Source organism: Mus caroli, chromosome 9 (assembly GCF_900094665.2).
Source record: "Mus caroli chromosome 9, CAROLI_EIJ_v1.1, whole genome shotgun sequence".
NCBI classification, from domain to species: Eukaryota; Metazoa; Chordata; class Mammalia; order Rodentia; family Muridae; genus Mus; species Mus caroli.
In genome coordinates, this window is record NC_034578.1 from 27,166,596 (window position 1) to 27,189,665 (window position 23,070).

A 23,070-nucleotide genomic window follows, 5' to 3' on the forward strand; every position below is an offset into this window, starting at 1 on the left:
CTCAAAAAAAAAAAAAAAAAAAAAAAAAAAAAAAAAAAAAAAAAAAAAAAAAAAAAAAAAAAAAAAAAAAAAAAATCAAGGAATGGGGTTGGAGAGATGGTGTAATAGTTAAGAGCACTGACTGCTTGCTCTTCCAGATGTCCTGAGTTCAATTCCCAGCAAACCACATAGTAGCTCACAACCATCTGTAATGGAATCCAATGCCCTCTTCTGCTGTGGCCAAAGACAGATTTATTTATTCATCTAAATAAATCTTTAAATAAACAAATAAATCAAGGAAAACACAAAAAATTGGAGAAAATCAATAAATCCCTTAAAGAATGCCAAGAAGGGCTGTAGAGATGGCTCAGTGGTTAAGAGTACTGGCTGCTCTTCCAGAGGTGCTGAGTTTAATTCCCAGCAGCCGCATGGTGGCTCACAACCATCTGTAATGGGATCTGATGCCTTCTTTTCCAGTGTGTCTGAGGACAGCTACAGTATACTTATATAAATAAAGTTTAAAATAAAAAATCTTAAAAAAAAAAAAAAAAGAATGCCATAAAAGCCAAGAAGAAACAGTTGAAGGAAACCATTCAAGGCTTGAAAATGGAAAAAGAAGTAATAAAGAAAACACAAACTGAGGTAATTATGGAAATGGAAATCTAGGTAAGCTAATGGGAACTACAGATGTAAACATCATTATAGAACATAAAACATCCAGAAAATCTGAAACATAATGAAAAAAACCAAACATAAGAATAATAATAGAAGAAGGAGAAGAATTTCAGATCAATAACCCAGAAAGTATATTTATCAAACTCACAGAAGAAAAATTTTCTAACCTAAAGGACATGTCTATAAAGGTATAAGAACTTACAGTACAGCTGGGCAGTGGTGGTGCATGCCTGTAATCCCAGCACTTGGGAGGCAGAGGCAGATGGATTTCTGAGTTCAAGGCCAGCCTGGTCTACAGAGTGAGTTCCAGGACAGCCAGGACTGCACAGAGAAACTCTGTCTCAAAACAAAAAACAAAACAAAACAAAATAAAACAAACAACAACAACAAAAATCAAAACAAAAAAGAACTTACAGAACACCAAAAGATTGGACCAGAAAAGAAAATCCCCTTGCCACAAAGAATCAAAACACTAGCTGGGCAGCGGTGGCGCATGCCTTTAATCCCAGCACTTTCTGAGTTCTAGGCCAGCTCGGTCTACCGAGTGAGTTCCGGGACAGCCAGGGTTATACAGAGAATCCCTATCTCAAAAAACCAAAATAAAATAAACAAAAAACAAAACTCTAAACATGTAGAACAAAGATGGAATATTAAAAGCTACAAGAGAAAAAGGCCAAGTAACATATAAAGGTAGACCTATTAGAATTATACCCAACTTCTCAACAGAGGCTCTAAAAGCCAGAAGGGCCTGGACAGGTATCGTGCAGGCCCTAAGAAACCACAGATGCCAGGAAAGACTACTATATCCAACAAAACTTTTAATCACCATAGATGGAGAAAACAAGATATTCCATGACAAAATCAAATTTAAATGATAACAATCCATAAATCCAGCACTAAAGAAAGTGCCAGGTCTCCAACCTAAGGAAGTTAACTATACCCAAGAAAACACACGAAAAAAAAAAAGAAAAAAGAAAACACACAGTAAATAATTTCACATCCGTAAAATCAAAAGAAGAGAACAAACACATAATACCACCAATAACAGCAAAACAATAGATATTAACAATCAACCATTGGTCATTAATATCTTTCAATATCAATGGGTTCAATTCCTCAATACAAAGACACAGACTAAAAATGGATGCAAAACCAGTGTCCATTGCTGCATACAACGAATACACCTCAACAGCAAAGATAGACATTACCTCAAAGTAAAGGGTTGAAAACAGATTTTCTAACTGAATGGACAGAAGAAGCTAGCTGGTGTATAAATTATAATATCTAACAAAATAGACTTCCAATCAAAATTAATCAAAAGAGATAGAGGAAGGCATTTCATACTTACCAAAGTAAAAATCTACCAAGATGACATTTCAGTTCTTAACATTTATCCCCCAAACACGAGGTACCCACATTATAAAAGAAACATTACTAAAGCTTAATTCCCACAAGTTAATAGTGGGAGACTTCAACACTCTACTCTTACCCGTGGACAGGACATCCAGACAAAAACGAAACAGAGCAATGATGGAGCTAACAGACCTAACAATAGCTACAGAACATTTTACCCTAACACAGAAGAATAGACCTTCTTAGTACCTCATGGAACCTTCTTCAAAACTGACCACGTACATGGTCACAAAGCAAATCTCAACAGATACAAGGAAATTAAAACAACCTCATTTCCTGTCAGACTACCACAGAATAAAGCTGCTTTTCAACAGCAGAAACAACAGGGTGTCTACAAAATCATGGAAACTAAACAGCTCCCAACTGTATGACTACTGGGGTCAAGACAAAAATAAAGATATTATAGACTTCTAGAATTCAGTGAAAATGGAAGCACAACATATCCAAACTTACACAATGAAAACAGTGATAAGAGGAAAGTTCATAGTACTAAGAAGTTCGAGAGATCTCCTACTAGCAATTTAACAGCACACCTGAACGCTCTAGAACAAAAAGAAGCACACACACTCAAGAGGAGTAGATGGCACAAAGTAATCAAACCTAGGGCTGAAACCAATAAAATAGAAACAGAGAACAATTCAAGGAATCAATGAAACAAAGAGTTGGTTCTTTGAGAAAATAAACAAGACCAACAAACCTTATCCAAACTGACTAAAAGAGAGAAAATATATAAATTAACAACATCAGAAACAAAAATGGGGACATAACAACAGACACTAAAGAAACCCAAAGAATCATTAGGTCATACTTCAAAAACCTAAACTCCACAAAACTGGAAAATTTAAAAGAAATAGACAAAATTTTAAATAGATACTGCTTAACAAAGTTAAATCAAGATCAGATAAACAATTTAAATAGTACTATAAAGGAATAGAAGCCTTGAACTCCTTGGTACAGGAGACAACTTCTGAGTAGAACATCACCAACAGCTCAGGCACTTAAGATCAATAATTAATAAATGGGACCTCATGAAACTGACAATCTGAAAGGTAAAGGACACCATCAATAGGACAAAATGACAGCCCACAGAATGGGAAAATATTTTCACTAACTCACATCTTACAGAGGGGTAATTTCCAAAATATATAAAGAACCCAAGAGCCGGGCGTAGTGGTGCACGCCTTTAATCCCAGCACTTGGGAGGCAGAGGCAGGCGGATTTCTGAGTTCGAGGCCAGCCTGGTCTACAAAGTGAGTTCCAGGACAGCCAGGGCTAAACAGAGAAACCCTGTCTTGAAAAACCAAAAAAAAAAAGAAAAAGAAAAAAGAAAAAAAAGAACCCAAGAAAATATACATCAAAAAAAAAAACCCCAAATAATCCAATTAAAAAATAGAGTATATAGCTGAACAGAATTCTCAACAGAGAAATCTCAAATGGCCAAGAAACAAAGAAATGTACAGCATCCTTAGCAATTAGGGAAATGCAAATCAAAATGACTTTGAGATTCCATCTTACACCTGTCAGAACAGCTAAGATTCAAACCACAAGTGACAGCTTGGGAAATCAACCTTGTGGTTTCTCAGGAAACTGGGAATCAACAATCTACCTCAACACCCAGCTATACCCATCCTGGGCATATACCCAAAATAACCCCAAACTGGAAACAACCTAGAAGTTCTTCAAGTGAAGAATGCATAAAGAAAATAAAGAAAATGTGGTACTCCATTTACACGATGGAGTATCACTTAGCTGTTAAAAACAATGGCATCATGAAATTTGCAGGCAAAAGGATGGAACTAGAAAAAAATCATCCTCAGTGAGGTAGCCCAGACCTGGAAAGACGAACATGGTACGTACTCATTTATAAGTGGATATTAGATGTAAAGTAAAAGAAATAATGCTACTACAAACCATAGACCCAGAGAGACTAAATAGCAAGAAAGGCTTTCGCAGGGGGTGGGGGTGGGGGGGTGGGGGTGGTGGAGGAAGGACCTCCCTGGGAAGGGGAAATAGCATAGATTTTACCTGTGGACTGAGAGTGGGTGGGGTTGGGAACAGGAAGGATCTCATGGGGGAGGGGAGATAAAATGCTGGGAGAAACTGGAATGAGGAGCATTTTGGGAGTAAGGTCGAAACCTAGTGTAGCAGGAACTGGGTGGAATCTGTGAGAGTAACCCCAGCAAAGACTCCTGGTAATGGGGGACATGGGACCTGAACTGGCATCTCCTGTAACCAGGTAAGGACCCAACCCGAAATCTCCAACGCACAGTTTGTCCTGTCTGCAGTTCTGGGACTAGAGCCTAACACAGTTGTCACCAGAGAAACCAGCAATCAATGGGAGCAGATGCAGAGTTCCACAGCCAAATGTTAGGTGGAGCTCAGAGTCTTTCGGAGGAGGGAAGGGAAGGATTAGAGATCAGGGAGCCGGCAGGGGTCTGACCTAGGCCCTCTGCATCTGTTAGTGCTGAATAGCTGTTGTTGTGGGATTCCTAACAGTGGGAGTGGGGGCTGTCCCTCACTCTTTTGCCTGCTTTGGGACTCTTTTCCACCTACTGGGTTGCCTTTTCTAACCTTGATGTGATGGTACCCACCTGGTCTTATTGTAGCTTGTTTTTGCCACGTTTGATGTCCCTGGAAGGCCTACTGGTCTGAGGGGAGGCAGAGTTGGGGGTGAATATGGGGGAGGGGGGAAGTGTGGGAGAAAGATACTAGGGGGAGGGGAGGGAGAAGGAATTGCAGTTGAGGTGTAATATGTCAGAGAAAGAGAGAGAGATGGTACAGTGATGGCACACACCTTTAATGCCAGTACTAGGTAGGCAGAGCTAGGTGGATCTCTGAGTTCAAGGCCAGCCTGGTCTATAGAACAAGTTCCAGGGCAGCCAGGACTACACAAAGAAAAGCTGTTTCAAAACCAACTAACCAACCAACAAAAATGTAATTATGTGTCTATGGGGAATACATGCATGTAGATGCAGTGCCTGAGCAGATCAGAAGGGTCACCAGATCTGTTGGAGCTAGGATACAGGTGTGGGGAACAGAACTCCTGTTCTATGGACAGAGGACGTAAGCCCATAACTGCTGAGCCATCTCTCGAGCCTTTGCTTTAGTATATTCTAAACGTCTTTACTTGGAAAAATATAATTTAGGATTCTTTGGGGCTCAAGGATCTACTTCTGTTTCCTCCCGTAACACTGGGATACAGAACACCTTCTGCAGGTGGGTCCGCTTCTAGGAATTGAACAGCTCTTTATGCTTTTGTGGCAAAAACTTAACTGACAGAGTTATCGCTTCAGCCCTATCTAGTATTATTTTAAATGTTATTGGGCTTTGAAATTCTATTATCTGGGAACCATTAGTGTTGAAGACTTATCTTAGATACCAGTCAGCCCCTTTACAAAGAGACCTTATGAAGTTTTCAATTCATTTTGGATGAATTTTAACATTTGATTAACAAAACAAATTTCTAAATTCTCAGGAGCAACTTTTAAAGAGCATGTTTAATTTATTTATTTTTAATTAAAATTTTTTTTTGCCCAGCAAAGTGTCACCAAGTTGTAAATGTCTATAGCTAAGGTTCCTCATTGCATTATCTGATGACACAGCGAAGGTGTTCCTTTGAGCTACTTTTGGAGCCTATGACCTGTCCACAAAGGTCATAGGTCAAGCATCTCGCACAGGCACCTGATAGGTCCACTTGTAGCACACTTTGAACGTGTCTTCCTCCTCCCTTGTAGTAGTTTCCTTGATCTCTTCCCAACCCCAGTTCTTTTCAAAGATCTTTTTGTTCTGCTCTAGGGTCATTATGTGTTATCAGAAAGCCAGCCAGAATTGGAGGAAAAGCAAGCCTCTGCTCTCTCTGGAGCAGTCCAGGTTCAGCCTTCTGCACACAGTGACTCCCTGGACTCCACAGGCCCCAGCCAACAGCAGACTACACAGTACATCATCACAACCACCACCAATGGCAACGGGGGCAGCGAAGTGCACATCACCAAGCCGTAGCCTTCATCCCACAGCTGGAGTCCAGAGCTCACACCACAATTTTGGAATCTGAAGCTCCAAACACCTCGTGACCTCTTTTTAAAGATTTATTACTCTCTCAAGCGGTTGAAAACTGCAGTTTTGACAACGTAGACCAAGGGTGATTTTTGCCAAGGTCACCTTGAGTCAATTGACTCTTCAAACCCTTGGGATTTCTGCCATGGAATGCAGCTCTTTCAGGGGAAAGTTAACTTCTAGATGGAGGAACTTGCGCCTTGCTCTTGAGCTGGTTGTTTGTTTTGTTTTTGTTTTTGAACACACTGACAAGCCTTACTTGCCCTTTGTGGAAATACTCAGTGGCTGGTATTATGTTCATACCAAAGGTGGAGACAGGATGTACCAAGTCTGTGGCCACTGGACTTCTGATATCCAAGCTATGGCATCAAAAAAGAAGGAACATTTATTTTATGGGTGTGATTAGGTCAGAACCGCTATATCTCATGCATTGAGTTTTCAGTAATTTTAACAAAGGCAGCTAGCTTATTGGAGGTGAAATTAAAATAAGATAAAGGTTTGGTGGTGGTGCTCTGAACGAAACTGTCATCTAAATTTTTCTTATTGCTGATCTCTCTCTCTCTCTTTTTTTTTCTCTCTCTCTCTTTCCTATATGGGGCCTCTGCTGCCCAGTATAGCCCTGAGCTTATGGGCTCATGGGATCCTCCTGCCTTAGCGGCCCACGTAGCTGGGACTACAGTCAGGCACTGTCATGGCAGTTGTTTTTAAACTACCTTGTTTCAGAAAACCTGAAACCTGGGCAGCAGCAGTCTCTCCACAAATGCTGTCCCCAGGCCGATCTGGCCTCACGGTCCACAGGCAGACTCCCTGGAAGACAAAAGGACGCATGATCCGAACAGGAGTTGAGCCCCTTTGTTAAAGCTCTGCCTCCAGGCTTTGGGTATATATAGCTGTGTTTAAGAAGGAGATATAGTTCTACGAAAAATATATAAATTATATATATATGTACAGACATATATATACAAATACATACATACTTAAGGAGAGAGAAAGAGAGAGAGAGAGAGAGAATGAGAACTGAAGCCTTGTCCTGCCTTGCGGGATCCACATACTGTCCACTTATAAAGGATGGGTTCCTTACTCTACATACATAAACTCAGGTGTTTATGTATAACACTTTTGTGTGTGATGCTAGAAATCAGACCCAGGGCCTCTTGCATGTTAGGCAGGTTCCCCACCACTGAGCTACAACTCCAGCCCCCACCTCGCACTCGGGTTCACAGCATTGGGTGTATTTTAGTACTTTCGCTCTTTTGATGCTGTCTTAAAAATGAAGATTCTTTAAGGTTGGGTAGAAAGGTGGCCTTTCTTACTTCTAAGCATTTTAAACTTTGAGCCTGTCATTAACTCACCCAGACCTTGATCTAAGACCTTGATCTAACTTCCCACTGAGGGCAAAAATAAAAATAAAGGGACCATTGTAATAGGCTGAGATAAAGGGATGGGTGTGAAGGAATATTAACGCAGTTAGTTCTGAGAGGAACGCAGTTGTATGTATGATAGTGGTCTTCTATGTATTCCTTTTTGGGAGTCGTGTTTGCTGTGGATCTAGTGGGGAGGTGTCGCCCTTTTTTTATGACGCATTCCAGTTGTACCCATAAGACATCTTCAAAGCCTGTATTTTAACAACTTTTGTGACATATTTAAAAATAATTATTGTAGAGTGAATTTATCACTCCAGATCAGGGACACCTAAGTTCATTTCAAATGAAGTTAACTAATTTATTTTATTTACATTTCTAAGGAAAAACTGGGTCTGTGGTTTAAGATATAGAGTAACTTTTGGGTGGTAAAGATGCCTTCCTGAAAAGTAATCATTTGGTTTGAAGTCACTTTATTTATTATGTAGATCCTGTGCTTTCCTCTTGGGATCTCATTCATAGACCATGTCTGAAGATTTGGGCATGAAAAGAACCTGGGAAAATTACCTCAAAAAAATGCGTGGAAACTGAAAATGGACTCTGTATTTTTGCCAACAAAAAGGTAACAGTAATTTTAACATGAAATGTTGACTCCAGTCACAAAATGCAAGACTCTGTTCCCAAAGTCCTGTGGTGTCATGACTGTAACTGTCTCATCGGGTTTTCCAAAAGACTTGTAGTGTTGTAACTATCCCAGGGTCTCATCCAGAGAGACTTAGGAGGTAAGGAGCAATAGACCATCTCAAAGGTACAGTTGGAGTTTTTGTAATTTATATTTGCCCTGCTGGAGCTGGGCGTGGGAGTGCACACCTTTAATCCGGCGCTTGGAAGGCTGAGGCAGGATTCTCTTTGAGTTGGAGGCCGGCCACTCCTACAAAGAGTTCAAGGACTGCTAGGGCTATACACAGAGAACCCCTGACTTGAAAAAACTACACAAGTAAATAAATAAATTTGATCTGTTGGATTCTCTTTAATGTGAGCCAGCAAGGTATCTCCCCTCTTCTCAGGAATAACCCAGTGATTAAAATAAAGCCAATCACTGAAGGAATGTTGGTTTTATGCCAGTTATTTTTAACTTTTAAAATACACAGAGGAAAATACTCTTGAAGGACCTTTTCATCTCTTTCTCTTTTTTTGGTCCTTATATGAAATAAGTAGATTCCAGAATATACACCATCACTATTCTAAGATCAGGTATTTTTATGAATTTATCCCGAGGTGACAGAAGAGATGGCAGAGTATAACCCCTCTGACAGCCCAGTCTGGGAAACATGTGGCCAAGGTTTCTATGGTGATCTCTCCCTCCCAGACACATTGACACTGTAGACTGCATTCATTACAGTGGGAATATTTTGAAGTGGGTTGGATGTATATTTTTTTTTTTTTACATTTTTATTGTTTAGTTTGTGCCCAGAAAAATGGTTATTTCATCATGTAACATTCCTATTTTTCTGGAAAGACTTTTCTGTTTTGATGTTCTTGAATTATTTTCTGACCTGGAATTATCCTTTCAAAAAAAATTCTTAAAAGATGTAGAGCTAAAAAGTACCTAATGAGAAGCTGAAGCTGGCCCATTGGTTGAAAGTATTGATTCTATCTTGTTATTTAAATGTGAACATTTATTGTATATTCAGTGAGTTATAGTGTTAATAGTCTTGTGCTACCCAGCAGGTGTAAAAACTTAATAAATATTTTTTTAATAAGCATGTTTCTTATTTGCGCATGTATACACAGGGACCACTGATATGGTTAAATATTTCCTTTTAAATCTTGCACAAGCCATTCTGGTCTGCATAGTGATTTCTAGGTTAGTCTAAGCTACAGGGTGAGGCCCTGTGTCCTCAAAATAGTGCACTTTGCTTTCTAGTTCTCAGTGGTGTACTTAAGAGCCTTGGAGATGGTCTCGCCATCTTCCTTCTAACATGTACAAAGTCAAACAAACGGAAAACGCACTGTTTCTGCAAAGGACGCAAATTCTGTTCCCAGTACCCTCCTCTTTGGGTGACTCATGGCCACTTGTTACTGGAGTTTCAGGGATCTGTTGCCTCTGGCCTTCTCAGGCACCTGTTTACACACACACATACATACACACACACATACACACACACACACACACACACACAATTTCAAAATCCCAGGGGATCCAGTCATTGGGGAAGGAAGGGTCCTACGATTTTATGAGTTTAATCAGATTCGCTGATAAAGATTTCCTGTGCCCCTGGCAGAGGGAGAGGCTAAGAAATCACTATGAAATACAGCAGAGAACCTTACTTCATAGCTAAGGGGAAACTAGTTAACCAAAGCCTAACCTGCAGAGTTTCTCAGAGCCTTGCTGAACTGGGGGAATGGAATGCTCAAATCAGCCGCCTGTAGCCATCCATTGAGTATGAGAAGCATTGGAGAAGGCCACTGCTGAGAATCATATGCTCACTGAAGAAATCAAGACCAAATGATAGGGCCCTAAGAGTACTTCCACTTCTCTGTCCGCTAAAGGCCTGTCTCTAGAAAATGTTAACCAGTTCTCTCTGTTCAGCTGTAAGAAGAAATGGCATGGGCTAGAGATAGAACTCAATGATAGAGCACTTGCCTAGTGGAGGGACTCTGGCCAGCTGGAGCACGGTGAGCCAAGCTCTGGCATGCCTTGCCCTTCTCCCCATTCCCTCTGCCTTGCTAAAACCCCTTAGATTACATTCTTAGAGCTAACTGCCAAGGGTTAGCCCCTTATTTGGCCACCTCCTCCTGAGGCTGACTACCAAGGTCCAGGTATTGATGTCCAGCAATCAAAAGTCCCCTTTGGCTAATTTAACATGCCCAATTAAAATTAAACTCCTCATCCTTACATGGGGTTTCCCCCCTTTATCTTTATAAACTAGCATTTCTGTATATGCTAAGACTGTCTCCTTGGGGCTGAAGAGATGGCTCAGCAGTTAAGAGCACTGACTGCTCTTCTGAAGGTCCTGAGTTCAAATCTCAGTTACCACATGGTGACTCACAACCATCCATAATGAGATCTGATGCCCTCTTCTGGTGTGTCTGAAGACAGCTACAGTGTACTTACATATAATAATAGATAAATCTAAAAAAAAAAATAAAAATAAAAGACTGTCTCCTCTATCCAGAGGCAGTCCTTTGTCTCCCTTTGGGACAAATCTCTCTCTCTCCCTTATCTCCTTCTCCCTCATCCTCTGTTACTTAACTTTGTCTATTATTCCCAGCCCTTGGTCCCTCTGAGGCAAATAATCTCCTTTGTGCTGAGAACTTGATCTTGGGGGTCCGGAGCTAATACTGATCCTTAGAATGTATGTGGCCCCATGTGTGCACTGTAAAATAAAACGAAAATTATAGGGCAAAAAACCAAACCAAACCAAACCAACCAACCAACCAGCCAAAACACAAAAACAAAAGCCTCACAGCTTAAAGGTATTTACCATCAAGACAGAATTCAAGACAGTGAGAGCAAGAAAGAGATGGAGAGGCAGACCCAGGGAAAAATGTTTTCAGATTATGTGTCTAATAAAGGACTGTTAGCTAGAGTACACAAAGAAGAAAAAGAAACACACAGTCCTAGTGAGAAATGGCATGAAGATTTCTTCATAAAGAATATACACAAATAAATGAGCATGTGAAAGTATGCTCCACATGTTAGCACCAGGGAAGTTCAAATTAATATTAAAACAATACAAGCTTTCAGGGTGCGGCTCAGTGGCAGAGTGCCACTACATTCCATCCCCACTACCAGAACCAGACCATAATATTTACTATCTAGTTGGAAAAAAGATGCAACCTCTGCCAAGTGTGGCGGCATTCATGATAATGCCAGTACTTGGAGGTCTAAAGCAGGAACATGGCAAGTTTGATGGCTAAGTGATGGAGACACTTAAAACATCAGTGCTTGTGGATGAGAGGGAGAAGGGGAGGGGAATTTTAAGGATGAGTAGGTGGAACACAGGTTAATTTTTGGGTGGACAGTGAAACAATATTACATAGATCTGTCAGTTATTTGAAATATGTACCACTCGTCAGTGAAGAGAGAGTGTGTGTGTGTGTGGGGGGGTGGGGGGTGGGTGTTGAGGTAAACCTATGCTTTGTTAAATTTTGGTATGACCCTAAAACTGCTCTAAGAACAAGGGCTAATGAAAATGGCAGTTTGTAATGTTTTAATGCTCTCCTGTCTGGTCACCCAGAGTGATGCTGCACTGCCATTTCTAATTGATGGTTTCTAACTCCAACAGGATCCAAGGACATCTTTTTTGTTTGTTTGTTTTTTGTTTTCTTCGAGACAGGGTTTCTCTGTATAGCCCAGGCTGTCCTGGAACTCACTTTGTAGACCAGACTGGCCTTGAACTCAGAAATCCACCTGCCTCTGCCTCCCGAGTGCTGGGATTAAAGGCATGCGCCACCATGCCCTGCTGATCCAAGGACATCTAAAGAGTCAGTGGGTGTGTGTGCGTGTGCGTGAGTGCAAAGATTTGGCTTTATTTGGAAAGCACTATTTTCCACTGAGGGAAGGACATGCCTGGCATGCTCTGCTCCCCTGACATGTTTATTAAACCGTAGGAACTGTGGGTAATCTACGCAGGACCAGAGGGTGAACTGTAGAATACTTGAGAAGACATTCTAAATAAGACGGTCTTAGAGAAAGAAGGCGTAATGATGACTCAGAAGAGTAAGTTGTCGAAGTTTTCACTTTCTACAAGTTGTGTGGACTTGGAGACATGGGTTAGAGTCTGTGTTATATTTCCCAACCTTCAAGACTGCAAGAGTTCCTCCACTGTCTGGTGGCCTCAGCAAAGCCTTCCCGACAGAGTGGTGGTGTCTAACAGTTTTCTTCTCCTGGAGGGAAGCTCTTTAAACAGGAAGGTAAGCAACTCAAAATAGCTTCAGGAAGTCCCCGAAACGGATCAGATTCTCTAGGCTCCTCTCTGCCAGAATAAACGATAAAAGCTGAGTGACCTTCTCAGATGGAAGGACACTAAACTGAGGATTCTGAGTGGGGGAAAAAGCTACAAAGTCGACTCTGAGGCCAGACCAGCTACCTGGAGGCAGCAGAAACCAGCTGAGCTGCCTGGAAAGAGGTGTAGACCAACTGAGGCACCTGGAAAGGACTCACTGCAACCTGTTGAGCTGCTTGTAGGCTGTGCAGTGTTCCAGGTTCCCAGCTTTTGTGAGTTGTCGTCACTCATGCTGGGGTGAGCCTTGGTTTTGCAGCTAAGTAATTTCTGCTCTTGTTACGTAAACCCTCACCAGTATGCCTGCAAGTAATCCCAATAGTAGTTTACCAAGTTGGACTTGGGTGGTATTGGTATTTTGATTTGTCGTGTTGGGTCTCCCCTGGAAAAACTTTGTCACACAAGAAGTGGCGGTTAGCACGGTGTCTGATCAGACTGTGCTCTTGCTTCGCAGCTGACAAAAGGCGACATTGCTCTATCTTCCAAAGCTCCTGAGCCAGGAGAGCCTGGCACAGAATGGAACGTGCCTCCTCCGCACCGACGTAGCTTGTGGCACCAGGCGCGTCGGGGCGGTTCAGGTGCTGCCACAGGCTCCGCCCCTGCCCGTCCTGCCCAATACGCCCCGCCCCGCCGTTAGGTTTCGCCCCACAGGTCCCGCCCCTTCCGCTGCCGGAGCCCGGAACGTGCGCGTACCCAGACGCCTTGCGGGGGCGGGCGCGTTCCGGAGCCCACGGCCGGACGAGCCCCGGGTGAGACCCGCGGACTCTGCTGAGGTGAGGGTGGGCCCAGGCGTCGGGTTTGGTGGGTGCCGGGGGGAGGGGAGAAGCGGGGAGAAAGGGAGAAGCGGGGCGTTGCCGTGGGCACGCGGCGGGCCCCACGCGTGGCGTGCGGCTGCGGGGTGGGCGAGGGTTAGGGGAGGAGGACGTGTGGGGGAGGGGCGGGCCGCGGCGCGCTGCGCGCAGGTGGGGCTGGCGACGTGGGGCTGCGATCCGAGGTCCTTGCTTGCTGGTTGCTCGCGAGGGTCTGGAGGGTGGGCTAGCCCAGGTGCAGAGAAGAGGCCTTCCTGGTCTAGCGAAGCAGCCCGGGACACCCCAACACTTAGAAATCGGCAGCTTCCGGGGTTCCGGCTCGCTAGCAGCGCCCCTGTTTTTGTATTTTGAGTTCTTGTGCAGAATAAGTGGCAAGGCAGCGGTTGTCACTAGATAATTACGTGTAGCTTACTAATCGTCGGTATTGGAAGCAGCTTCTGAGTGAGTTGTGTACATTGTGCACCTGTCAGATGAGGTAATTGGCTTTGCACGCTGTCTATGCCACTTACGGTAAGAGGAGTTTATTCTAAGCATCAGGTTGCCTCTGTCTGTCGGTCTGCCTTCCTTCCTTTCTTTCTTTTTTTTCTTTCTTTTTTTGAAGTTTTGTTACGTGCAGGTGTCTTGCTCCTTTCTCACTTTCACTCAGTTATTTAGGCGCCACATGCGTGCAGGATGTCCTCAATTCTCAGTGTGCTGACGATGAGCGCGCAGTTACCTAGGGACCACACAGCTGTGTCTGTGTAACACTCGCCGTATCTTTCCTTGATCTGAAATACTGTCAGAACGTGAAATCATTTTGCAGAAAAGAGCTTCCATTCTAGGTATATTACAGACTTACCCTTTATCATTTGAGAACTTGGGAAGTGGGAAAGATCTTCACTGTTCTGTAAACTCACTTAGCTGGAGATCCCCTTTAAGATCCTAAGAGAAAAAAAGGTAGGAAGGGCCTGGTCCAACTCCTCCTTAACTACAGGTAAGGAGCCTGACATCTCACAGGTAAGATGTCACAGATAGTGACGGCCCCAGGGTAGAATCTGGTTGCTCTTCCCACTTTTGTGGGCTTGTTGGTCTGTTTGTCAGTAATAGTGATAAGAGTCCAGTCCATGTAGAGCAGCTGGATCGTGACCCTTCTGGAGTGGGGGTTGAGTGACCTTTTCAGACTGATCATCTAAGACCATTGGAGAACACAGATATTTACATTACGAGTAGTAACAGCGAAATTGCAGCTATGACGTAGCAACAGAAGCGGTCTCATGGTTGGGAGGTGGGTCACCACAACTCGAAGGCCGCAGCATTAGGAAGGCTGGGAACCACTGAGGTAGAGCGGTGAGTACCAGTTCACCGTGCCTTAGCACTGTTCAGAACTGTGGCCTCAGCTTCATACTGATTCCAGCTTTGGGACATGCTTGCATTAACTTACATGGATCTGAAGGTCAGATTGGCCACTGACAGCTAATAACAGTCTGGTGATTGGAGCCCTAGGAATTTATGTGGATGAATAAAGTCATATCAAGTGTTTACAGTTTAAACTGAGAGTATGTAAGAAGTATTGTATATGATATTAACATCTGCAGGCAAGCCAACCAAGAGTTGGGTAAGCTATTTCCAAGCTTTGATCTTCAATTAGTACCTGTATAGTAGGTATAATAAGCACAGCTGTAAGAATTACTTGAAAACTGGGATACAGAATGAGACCCTACCCCCTGCTTTAAAAAAACAAGACTTGAGAGATAATTTATATAAGTTAGTATCTGAGTTTACTAATGTTAATGGCTTTTTTAAAAACAATCTTAAATTAAAAATACCATCAGCATGTGTGTGTATGCGTGCAAATATCCATAGCATTCCTCTGGAGGTTCTTTCCTTCTGCGGTGGGTCTCGGGATCAGACTCAGGTCATTGTGTGGCACGCACTCTTACCCACTAAGCTGTCTTGCCAATCTTGCCTGTGGATTTAGAATGGTTCAAATAGATTATTGACCTTGGAACTTGTAGTTGTGGACCATGGGCTGTCATTTTTTAATTTTTGAGACAAGGCCTCATGCCTTACCCCAGGCTTACCTGAAACTTGTGATCCTCCTGCCCTATCCTCCCAAGTCCTGGGATTATGCACACGATTGATCATGCTTGGTTAGCACTCAATTCCTGGGTCTTAACTCTAATATAAAAGGAAAGTGTAAGAAACTTAAGGCCGGGCGTGGTGGCGCACGCCTTTAATCCCAGCACTTGGGAGGCAGAGGCAGGCGGATCTCTGAGTTTGAGGCCAGCCTGGTCTACAGAGTGAGTTCCAGGACAGCTGGGCTACACAGAGAAACCCTGTCTCGAAAAACCAAAAAAAAAAAAAAAGAAACTTAAGAATTTAGAAGTTGTTGTAGAGGCAGTTTGAGAAGTCTTACTAGGTTAGGTAAGACTTGAAACTTTGGTGGAAATGGGGTGTTAAAGGGTGGAAGGATAACTATGTGGTTAGAGAAAAGGACGTGATGTAAAGGAGATTGGAACGATGGTTGGTTACTCTGTAATCTACTGTAGGAATGCTGAGGATTGTTGCATGTTTGAGGCTAGACTAGGGTGTATAGTGAATTCTAGGCCATTTTGGGATACAGAGTGAGACCCTGCTTTCTGCTTTTAAAAAACAAAAGACTTGAGATTGAATATTAGCATCGGTCTGATCTCCGCTTTCCTGTCTCAGGGTGTATTTTTATGTAGAATACCTGTGGAGAAGAAGCCATGGATTCCTTGGACCACATGCTGACAGATCCCCTTGAACTTGGTCCTTGTGGAGATGGTCACAGTCCGGGAATCATGGAGGACTGCCTTCTGGGTGGTACCAGGGTTAGTCTGCCTGAAGACCTTCTGGAGGATGTGAGTAGTAACACTGCTGCAAGCGTTTCATTCCCCATCTTCTGACCCCCTTTCCTCTGCCCTCTGCCTTCCTTGTCCTTTTATTTTCCCCATTTCCGAAGTGTTCCCTTATTATGTTTAAAAGCATAGTGTAGTTAGTATTCTGATTAAGGAAAACAGTATAAGATATAGTCTACATGTTTGATCAACCAATCAGAATAATACCAGCATGATATAAATGAACCATATTATAAAAAGATAATTTTCACTAATTAAAAAAAAAGGTGGAATATTTTAAGAGCATAATTGTGTTTTCCTTAAATGATTTTCCTGTTGGGAAACATTAAACAAACCCAGATTGATTTGTGTGTGTTCATATGGTAACCTTCTAGTCAGGAGTAGTGTGTGTCTTGGGACAGGACATCAGCATGCCTTTGATTACTTTCGCAGGTGAGATGTAAAGTCCTCATTAGTAAGGAAGCTACCATCTGTTAAGAGAGGGTGTGTATGTGCTTGCTGTCCCTCCCCTCAACTCCCCTCTCCCCCTTCCCCTTCTTCCCCTCATTTGTATCTTCTTTGTGTTCTCTTTCAAGGAAACTTCTTTATGAGATCTGTTCTATTATTAGGTGCTTATTTTATTATGTACCTTGTTCATGCCAGACAAGTTAGATACTAAAACTAAAATTGGATGGAAAAACAAGATTTTAAGCTGGGCAGTGGTGGCGCATGCCTTTAATCCCAGCACTTGGGAAGCAGAGGCAGGTGGATTTCTGAGTTCGAGGCCAGCCTGGTCTACAGAGAGTTCCGGGACAGCCAGGGCTATACAGAGAAACCCTGTCTTGAAAAACAAAAACAAACAAAACCCCCCCACAAGATTTTAGGAAAAGATATTAGATTATTTATTTTGAGTCTAAGGTGATTGGGATACATTCATGAAAGGGTATTTTGTGGTTGAGTCATCATGTGGCTGTTATGTTGTTAGGGTAAAGTCAAAATTATCTAACAGGTTTATATGTCTGTCTTAGTCAGGGTTTCTATTCCTGCACAAACATCATGACTGTCTTAGTTAGGGTTTTACTGCTGTGAACAGACACCATGACCAAGGCAAGTCTTATAAAAAACAACATTTAATTGGGGCTGGCTTACAGGTTCAGAGGTTCAGTCCATTATCATCAAGGTGGGAGCACGGCAGCATCCAGGCAGGCATGGCGTAGGAGGAGCTAAGAGTTCTATGTCTTCATCCAAAGGCTGCTAGTGGAAGACTGACTTCTAAGCAACTAGGGTGAGGATCTTATACCCACACCCACAGTGACACACCCATTCCAACCAGGTCACACCTATTCCAACAAGGCCACACCTTCAGATGGTGCCACTCCCTAGTCCGAGGATATACAAACCATCACATTGACCAAGAAACAAGTTGGGGAGGAAAGGGTTTATTCAGCTTATATTTCCACATTGTTGTTCATCACTAAAGGAAGTAGGGACTGGAACTCAAACAGGTCAGAAAGCAGGAGCTGATGCAGAGGCCATGGAGGGATGTTCTTTACTGGCTTGCTCAGCCTGCTCTCTTACAGAACCAAGTCTACCAGCCCAGAGATGGCACCACCCACAAGAGGCCTTTCCCCCTTGATCACTAATTGAGAAAATGCCTTACAGTTGGATCTCATGGAGGCATTTCCTCAACTGAAGCTCCTTTCTCTATGATAACTCCAGCTGTGTCAAGTTGACACAAAATCTAGCCAGTACAATGTCCTCCTTTCTGCAGCTATACCCTTCCTTTCCTTGATCAAATGAAACATTTTCTGAAGTTGCTAATTAAAACAAACCACAGATATGAGTAAAATAAATAAAAAAAATACCTATATATTGGCACATTTATATACATGTATATATTTTAGGCAATGATAAAACATTCATGTCTATGTATGAATGGCATTTACCAGTGTGTTTACCTACTCTGGAGGCTGAAGCAGGAAGATCACTTCAGCTCACTAGCTCAAGTCCATCTTAAAAACAAAACACAATAGGTTTCTCCTCCCCCAGTGTAGTTAACCATCTAGGGTAGTACAGAATAATACCCTTTAAGTCCATAGGTGTCCCCTTCCGTCTTACCTTCAATTTCCTCATGGGAATCACTCTTCTTTGCTGTCAGTTCTTTTGCTTCTATGATTTTGTTTATTTTGTTTAAATCTTCCAGCATGTTTCCCCTTTCTGATCCATTTAACTATCTTAACATTGTCTAGGGAAGGCTTTTTTGAGCTATGTACTTCTGTATACTTTTTGTTTGTTTTGTTTTGTTTGTTTGTTTGTTTTCTTGGTTTTTTTTTCGAGACAGGGTTTCTCTGTGTAGCTCTGGCTGTCCTGGAACTCACTCTGTAGACCAGGCTGGCCTCGAACTCAGAAATCTACCTGCCTCTGCCTCCCAAGTGCTGGGATCAAAGGCGTGTGTCACCACCGCCTGGCTTCTCTACACTTTCACAGTTCTTAAGCTACTTTGTAATTTTGTGCTAAGCTTATTATTCACTACGTAGACATCCAGTACGTAGCTACTGAATTAAAAATGAAGTCTGTGCTGGAGTTGGTGCACGCACACCTTTAATTCCAGCACTTGGGAGGCAGAGGCAGGTTGATCTCTGAATTCAAAGCCGTCTGTTTTACTGAGTGAGTTCCAAACAGCCAAAGCTACAATCTCACAATAAAATAAACTTCAGAAAGCTGAAGTCATCCTGCTTCCTTTTACTGTTCAGTCTCTTCTTCTGAGATACCCACTCCGCCTCAGTAACTTTTTCCTGCTACTTGCTTTAAGTTGAGTTCACATGGCTGCCATCATACCCTGGTTGGCAAAGATGGCTTCCTTACAGCTTTTCTCTTGGGATCGTTTCCCCTGGGTTATCATGCACTGCTATATTGTAATTTGTGTACTCTCTTTAATAAGCTCTTATTTTGTTTTGAAGTAGGGCCTTGCCAAGGAGCCCAGGCTGGACTTGAACTCACTGTCCTCCTACTTCTGCCTCCTAAATGCTGGGAATACATAGCCAGTTCATCTCTGAGTTTTGAGAAGTGAGTCAAAAATCATTAGAATTTTAGTCTGTTTAAACACTTCAGGATCATAGTTATGGCTACATAAGAAATGTGAATGTATTTCAGACTCCTGAACTGTGTACCTAATAGTGATAAAATGGTAAATTTTGTGTTCTGTGTAATAGATTGCACCGACACACAAAACCTAAAATATTTATTTATCTGTTGCTTTTTCTTCACATTCTCCTAGCCCGAGATATTCTTTGATGTCGTCAGCCTGTCCACGTGGCAGGAAGTATTAAGTGACTCTCAGCGTGAGCACCTCCAGCAGTTCCTGCCTCGGTTTCCTGCGGACAGTGTGGAGCAGCAGAGTGAGCTCATCCTTGCCCTATTCAGTGGGGAGAACTTCCGCTTCGGAAACCCGCTGCACATCGCCCAGAAGCTCTTCCGAGGTCTGTAGCCCACGTTCACTTACGGTACACATGCTTTTACAGTCTTCATTTTCATGGACTGATGTGGCAGCTCAGGAAAGTGGTTTTCTGTATTTATTTGCAGCCTATGCTATTTTTTTTTTTTTAAATAAGAGTGTATTGATTTACGATAGAAAGTACATAATAGAACTCAGCTGTGTAACCATCAAAAGAAAGAAAGCATTGCCAAAAGATCTTTATGACTAGTTTTAAAAAAGAGAGAAAGACAGGTAAATACTAGCTTGTTGTTCGCTTTTTTTCTGCAGAGAAGTGTGACATCTTACAACTGTGTGCATCTTTCTCTTTTAAAGATGGGCCTCACTGTGTAGCCTGGGCTGGCCTTGAGTTTATGACTGTCCTCTTGCTTTAGCTTGCCTGGATTCTACACATGAGCCATCACTCCTGTCTTAACATGTAGATCTTTTCACAAAGGACATCCCCCACATAATCTAGCCCTGTTAGTTGTCTGTAAAAGAATTTACACTGAAGCAAGTAATATAGAATACTCCTTGAATTTGTCTTCTTTCTCTCTCTCTCTCTTTTTCTCTCTTTCTCTGTCTTTCTTTTTTTTTTTGTTTTTTGTTTTTTTTTTTGTTTTTTGAGACAGGGTTTCTCTGGGTAGCCCTGGCTGTCCTGGAACTCACTTTGTAGACCAGGCTGGCCTCGAACTCAGAAATCCACCTGCCTCTGCTTCCCAAGTGCTGGGATTAAAGGCGTGCGCCACCACTGCCCAGCTTTCTGTCTTTTTTTTAAAAGATTTATTTATTTAATATAAGTAGTCTGTCACAGTCTTCAGAAACATCAGAAGATCCCATCAGATCCCATTACAGATGGTTGTGAGCCACCAGGTGGTTGCTGGGAATCGATCTCAGGACCTCTGGAAGAGTAGTCAGTGCTCTTAACCACTGAGCCATCTTTCCAGCCCCCACATTTATTTTCTTAACTGCTCCTGAAGTCTCTTTGTAAGTTGCTGTTTAAAACCATAACATACTCAGGGAGCATGCAGTGTGTTTTGATTTGTGTCTGTTTGTGTCTATTAGTTCTGTGTGTGGAGGATTTTGTATGCTTGTTTCTTTTCTGGACACTGGCAGGTTTTGTTGGATTTGTACAGCTGAATTTTGTTGTACACTTCTACTTTCTGGGAATTTGTTGTCTTATTGCTTCCATATTAGGTTTGTGTCAAGTGCTTTTGGTAACAATGTTATGTGGGAAATCTCCTCCTTCCCACTGTACCATCTCAAGGGGCACACGGTACCAGTTTCCTATCATTGGGAATGGTGGCCACCTGTGTTCACTTGGTAAAGTTGCAACCATGCTGGCCTCAAAATCACATTGATCCACCCACCTCTCTGCTTGTGGTAAGGGCATGGACCACACACAATGCCTTGCTGCAATTCTTGAGTATAGGGGTTCTTTTCAACTTTTTTTAGTCATTTGTTGGGGGTGCTTTGGGATCAAGGCTTGTTTCTCAGAAGCTTTCATTTCATCTATGGTCCCTCTCCACCAGTGGTCTTTGCCTGAATCAGTGATTACTTCAGACATTGCAGGGCAATTGGAGGTCACTCTTAGATCACAGTTTGTTCTCTGACCTGTGGAGAAGACCAGAAGCCTCTTCCTTCCTTGTTCTTGAGTGTCTTTGTTTGGGTAGATTGATCTGAAGGGGCAGCCTTAGCCCCTTGAGTCTTGTTAAACTGGAATACCTGATTGTGACTGAAGACTGGAGAGAACAGGCCTATCATTTCGAATCTCTTGTTATTCTGAGGATTTTAAGTTAGTATTTGAAGACTCACGTACATGCTAGGTGAATATTTTACCACTGTGTTGCAGCCCCAAACCCTCTTCATTTTTGTAAGAGACAGTCCTCACTTGGTTGTCCAGAGTGGCCCTAACCTGGGCTTATAATCCTGCCTGACCTTCCACATTGCTGGGCTGTCAGGCACACTACCATATATGGCTGCTTGTCTCCCTTTGATGGGTTATTAGTTTAAATACAAGTTCACTGTTGGTGTTAGCAATCTGATTATGGCCCAGATTTCTGGTGGCAGTACAGGGGAGGACCCTGGCAGGGTTTCGAAGGTTACATAAGTAAGGTCCTCGTAGAGATGGGTAGTATGCTGTGCACCCGCACACAGTGTTACTGGGTGGTAAGTATACAAACAACATACAGAGGTGGGGCTAGGGATTGTTGTGTATTTCTCAGACTCGGTGGTGCTGTATTTCAGGTCTAGCTTTGCTGAAGATAATTGTGTTAACTGTGGTTACTATGAGTAACCTTAACTGAGCTGTTTTTTTTTGTTTTTATTTATGTTTTACTGTTCTGTTATTTTTGGGTCTCTCTCTTCCTTGGGTCTTATCTTTAGGTGTCTTTCCTAAATAGTCACGTTTTCTTTATGTGCTACAACCACATTGCTCATATACTCACTACATATGTGTGGACTTATGCATATACAGTTGTACCTCTGTGTTTTTAAGATGGACACTTTAACCCTGAGGTGGTCAAGTATCGTCAGCTCTGCTTCAAGTCACAGTACAAGCGGTATCTCAACTCCCAACAACAGTATTTCCACCGGCTGCTGAAACAGATTCTTGCTTCCAGGAGTGTAAGTAATGCTCGGAGCTAGGTATACAGCGTGGTATACAGCGTGTTAAGTAATGCTTGGAGCTAGGTATACAGCATGGTATACAGAATGGGCGTGGCCTGGTGAGTATCGTGGCATCACGTGATCTGATACAGAGGCCGAAAGAAGCACTAACAGAAGCTGGGCTTTGTCTTGTCCTCTTATGAGCGGGGTTTTAGATTTCAGAGAGGTTAAAACATGAAAAACAAAGTGCTTCCTGGGATCAGTATTTACGAAGTACAGCAAAGGGTTGCAGACTCATCATGGGTTTTGAGGAGGCTATCTAGGATGCTTTGGAATTGACGTGAAGTACATACTGATCTGATTCTGGCACATATATGCGCAGCATAGAATTTGGTAGCCTCAGGCTCCTTACCAGCTTGATAATTCTCTGGGACAGAAGTTACTGCAAGTGAGCGCTTGTGTGTAGGTTGTGATGTGCCACACGCAGAGCACGTGTGGTGAAGAGAGGACAACGTACTGGAGTCTGTTTGCCAGGCTTGGCGGCAAGTGTCTTTGCCTTCTGAGCCACCTCACTGGCCCTCTAATGATTTCTTTAAGTTGTTCTTTGAGGCTTTGTATACAAATACCTAGATGTTTAGTATAGGTATTAATTGTTAGTGAAGCAGGTCAATACTAAAGTGGGGTATTTTTCACCATGTAACTCAGGTTGAGTGTTTCTTACAACCAGAAGTTGTTTTTTTAAAGATTTATTTATAGCCAAGGCATGGTGGCGCACGCCTTTAATCCCAGCACTCGGGAGGCAGAGGCAGGCAGATTTCTGAGTTCGAGGCCAGCCTGGTCTACAAAGTGAGTTCC

The 23,070-nt window shown here is 42.6% G+C and overlaps 2 protein-coding genes across 11 annotated transcripts in view; both read left to right on the plus strand.

Moving 5' to 3' along the window:
• Prdm10 (PR/SET domain 10) overlaps nucleotides 1-9,247 on the plus strand; it is a 102,895-nt gene extending 93,648 nt beyond the window's left edge. Inside the window, exon 23 of the mRNA XM_021172017.2 lies at nucleotides 5,863-9,247. Coding sequence (XP_021027676.1) covers nucleotides 5,863-6,066 — 204 coding nt within the window. The 3' untranslated portion in view covers nucleotides 6,067-9,247. The remainder of the gene's footprint in view (nucleotides 1-5,862) is intronic.
• The window catches only part of Nfrkb (nuclear factor related to kappaB binding protein), a 40,606-nt gene continuing 25,556 nt past the window's right edge, over nucleotides 8,021-23,070 (plus strand). For 5 of the 10 annotated variants that reach the window (XM_029481194.1, XM_029481198.1, XM_021172117.2 and 2 more), the window contains exons 1-4: nucleotides 13,189-13,263; nucleotides 15,988-16,160; nucleotides 19,414-19,615; nucleotides 22,106-22,233. In XM_029481194.1, the coding sequence (XP_029337054.1) occupies nucleotides 16,026-16,160; nucleotides 19,414-19,615; nucleotides 22,106-22,233 (465 nt within the window). In that variant the 5' untranslated portion in view covers nucleotides 13,189-13,263; nucleotides 15,988-16,025. Of the gene's footprint in view, nucleotides 8,104-13,184; nucleotides 13,264-13,787; nucleotides 13,810-15,987; nucleotides 16,161-19,413; nucleotides 19,616-22,100; nucleotides 22,234-23,070 lie in introns of those variants that run through there. The other 5 variants (XM_021172119.2, XM_021172118.1, XM_029481196.1 and 2 more) reach the window with 4 other exon arrangements.